This window comes from Laccaria bicolor, genomic scaffold (genome assembly GCF_000143565.1).
Source record: "Laccaria bicolor S238N-H82 LACBIscaffold_676 genomic scaffold, whole genome shotgun sequence".
NCBI classification, from domain to species: Eukaryota; Fungi; Basidiomycota; class Agaricomycetes; order Agaricales; family Hydnangiaceae; genus Laccaria; species Laccaria bicolor.
Window position 1 is genome coordinate 1 of NW_001890465.1, and position 2,965 is coordinate 2,965.

Sequence of the window (2,965 nt, forward strand, 5' to 3'; positions counted from 1 at the left end):
TCCTCCAATAAAGATCTATCTACCCAATCTAGACTTCCCAAACCCTCTCTACCCATGCGGATACTATCCTCTGGTAGTGATTCATCTACCCAACGTAGATCACCCTCTCTGCCTGTACGGAAAGCTCCTTTAACATAACATCACCTCTAACCTATTCACCAGATTCGTCCAAAAGGCCTTAATCAAGAAACCACACTCATGCGAGGATCTACCCAACGTAGATCACCCTCTCAGCCTGTACGGAAAGCTCCTTTAGGATATCATCACCTCTAACCGATTCACCAGATTCGCCCAAAAGGTCTTAATCAAGAGACCGCACTCCGTAACCACCCAGAAACGTTAGATGTAGCTATGTTCAAACAGTATCTGGCTCATGAAAACCTTCACCTCAAAATTTGCACAATTTTACCTCCGATACAGGCTGCTTGCCGTGCCTACCTCGCGTGCAAAACCTCCCAATCTAAGGATAGAAAGCATCACCTAGCCGGGTGGCGTCAATACCTGATGAACCAGCCAGCCTCCTTGATCTCTCTTCAAGCCGCTGTCCGCGGCTGGTCAGTAAGATCCACCAGCTATGGAAAGCGACGTCAATTGGGTGACTGGCGCCGCTGTTTAGTAGATAGGCCCAATAGCCTCAACTCCTTTCAAGCTGTCCTTTGGACTGCTCTTACATGCCGATCCAAGGCTAGGAAGCAGCGTCAGCTGGCCGAATGGCGCCAATACCTGATAGCTGGGCCAGCCCTTTTAATTTCCCTTCAAACCACCATCCGTGGCTGGTCAGTAAGATCTGCTACTGGCGGAAAGCGATGTCAATTGGGTGATCGGCGTCGCTGTTTGATGGATAGGCCTGGTAGCCTCATCTTCCTTCAAGCAGTCCTCTGGACCGCTCTTATGTGCCAGTCCTTGGGTAGAAAGCAGCATCAGCTGGCCCAATGGCGTCAACACCCGGTGGCCCAATCGGCCCTAATCCCGCTTCAAACTGCCATTCGTGGCCAATTAGCAAGATTTGCCAATGACGGAAGGCGACATCAACTTGGTGATTTGTGCCGTTACTTAGTCGATAATCCGGCGAGTCTCGTCTCCCTTCAAGCAACTCTCCGGACCGCTCTTATGCGCCAATCCATGGATAGAAAACAGCGGCAGCTGACCCAGTGGCGTCAATATCTAATAGCCCAACCAGGTTTCTTGACATCCTTTCAAACTGCCATCCACGGTTGGTTAGCAAGATCTGCCAGTGAGAGAAAGTTGGGTGACTGGCGTTGTTATTCGGTTAGGCTCGACTTCCTTGTCTCCTTTCAAGCCGTTCTCCGGACTGCTCTCACACGACGCCGATTCCAACATTTGCGCCTCAAATTCATACCAGTCCACCTTTTTCACTTCTCTGCCATCATTCAAGAAGCTCTCCATGGAAATCAAGTTGGACAATTCACCAGCCTTCTACTTCTGCTTTTCCCCTATGTAGAACGATATTTGCGAATGAGAGCAGAAGCATATTTTTGGTGCTTTATCATTGCAGTTTGGGGTCTAAAGTCTTATATACAGGTGTCCATCTGTCATATTTGGAGCAGCATATGTGTATGGGGCTTTTACTGTCCTACCGCTCCCATGATGGATATTTTTCGAAAACCATACTTTGGAAGGACAACTCCATCTCGACTTAGTTTGGGAGGCTTTGCTATCATTTTCACCCTCTTTTGGTTTACCCTCTGGTATCAAATGAAAGTTTCTGATGTACCAATGATGATGGGAGATTCACCTCGATTTCGCCGAGTTGTTGGAATCGGTCTGGCTCACAATAGATACTTGTAACAGATCCAGTAACCAGGATATTCTAGTACATACCAATTATAATTACAAACATTTGTGTGCATATATTACGGTGACAAACCACTGTGCACTGGTAGTCTAGGAGGAGGTAGGTCACGGTGTGTTGGAGGATCACCGACGAATGTACCTCAACGAATGCAGGTCGCCGATGGTTGAGGTGACGCGGCCTGTCCCCCCGCGGCGCCATCCAGCTTCAGCCAATTATCAATCCGTCATACTTGCAAGATTATCTCCTGTTTTCGGCATTTGTACCATTACTACCAAAATGCTGCTTAGCGAAACCACACACAGTAAAGCGGGCGAAGCAAACCTTATGGCCCATCAAGCACTGTCTTGACTGGTGGCTACCACTTTTATGATAAAACCAAGGCACTTGCCTGTAGAGCTGTGTGTATAAGTCCACAAGTTTTATGAAAGGCCTTTCATAGGTGTGTCCTGTGTCTTTCTTTCTCATAAAGGCTATAAATGTAGGCAAAGACCACAGGATCCTTTCATAACATTTCTTAGGACCTTTCATAAAAGCTTTCATAATTATTATCATGTGCTTTCTATGAATATTTCATTGAAGCTGTTCAGTTCTTTCATTGTACTTTTCATAATTAAACCTGTGCGCTTTCAATAGGTATTTCATTCACTGGGTTAGGTGTATTCATTGCCTTTTTCATAATTAATGGTGTGCACTTTCATTGAATATTTCATTAGGAATTTTCGGCGCTTTCATTGCTTTTTTCATAATCAATCCAGTGTAATTTCAATAAATATTTCATTGACTATGTCAGGTGTATTCATTGCCTCTATCATATTTAATGGTGTGTGCTTTCATTGAATATTTCATTAGGAATATTGGATGCTTTCAATAAATATTTCATTCCCTAGGTCAGGTGTATTCATTGCCTCTTTCATTAGGAATTTCAACGATTTTCATTCCCCTTTCATTAATTAATGGTGTGCGCTTTCATTGAATATTTCATTAGGAATATTGGATGCTTTCATTGTACTTTTCATAATTAATGTTGTGTGATTTCAATAAATATTTCATTCCCTAGGTCAGGTGTATTCATTGCCTCTTTCATTAGGAATTTCAACGATTTTCATTCCCCTTTCATTAATTAATGCTGTGTGCTTTCATTGTGCATTC

The 2,965-nt window shown here is 44.1% G+C and overlaps 2 protein-coding genes across 2 annotated transcripts; both read left to right on the forward strand.

Annotated features, from left to right (window-relative positions):
- Positions 1 to 54: 54 nt before the first annotated feature.
- LACBIDRAFT_336336 (uncharacterized protein) lies at positions 55 to 1,462 on the forward strand (the record flags this gene model as incomplete). Its single annotated transcript, XM_001891280.1, has 4 exons — positions 55 to 114; positions 163 to 237; positions 286 to 1,213; positions 1,275 to 1,462. The coding sequence occupies 4 exons, from the start codon at positions 55 to 57 to the stop codon at positions 1,460 to 1,462; spliced, it is 1,251 nt and encodes a 416-aa protein (XP_001891315.1).
- A 1,035-nt stretch (positions 1,463 to 2,497) lies between these two features.
- LACBIDRAFT_315040 (uncharacterized protein) lies at positions 2,498 to 2,653 on the forward strand (the record flags this gene model as incomplete). Its single annotated transcript, XM_001891281.1, has 1 exon — positions 2,498 to 2,653. One exon carries the CDS (start codon positions 2,498 to 2,500, stop codon positions 2,651 to 2,653), a length of 156 nt encoding a protein of 51 aa, XP_001891316.1.
- Between the last annotated feature and the right edge of the window lie 312 nt (positions 2,654 to 2,965).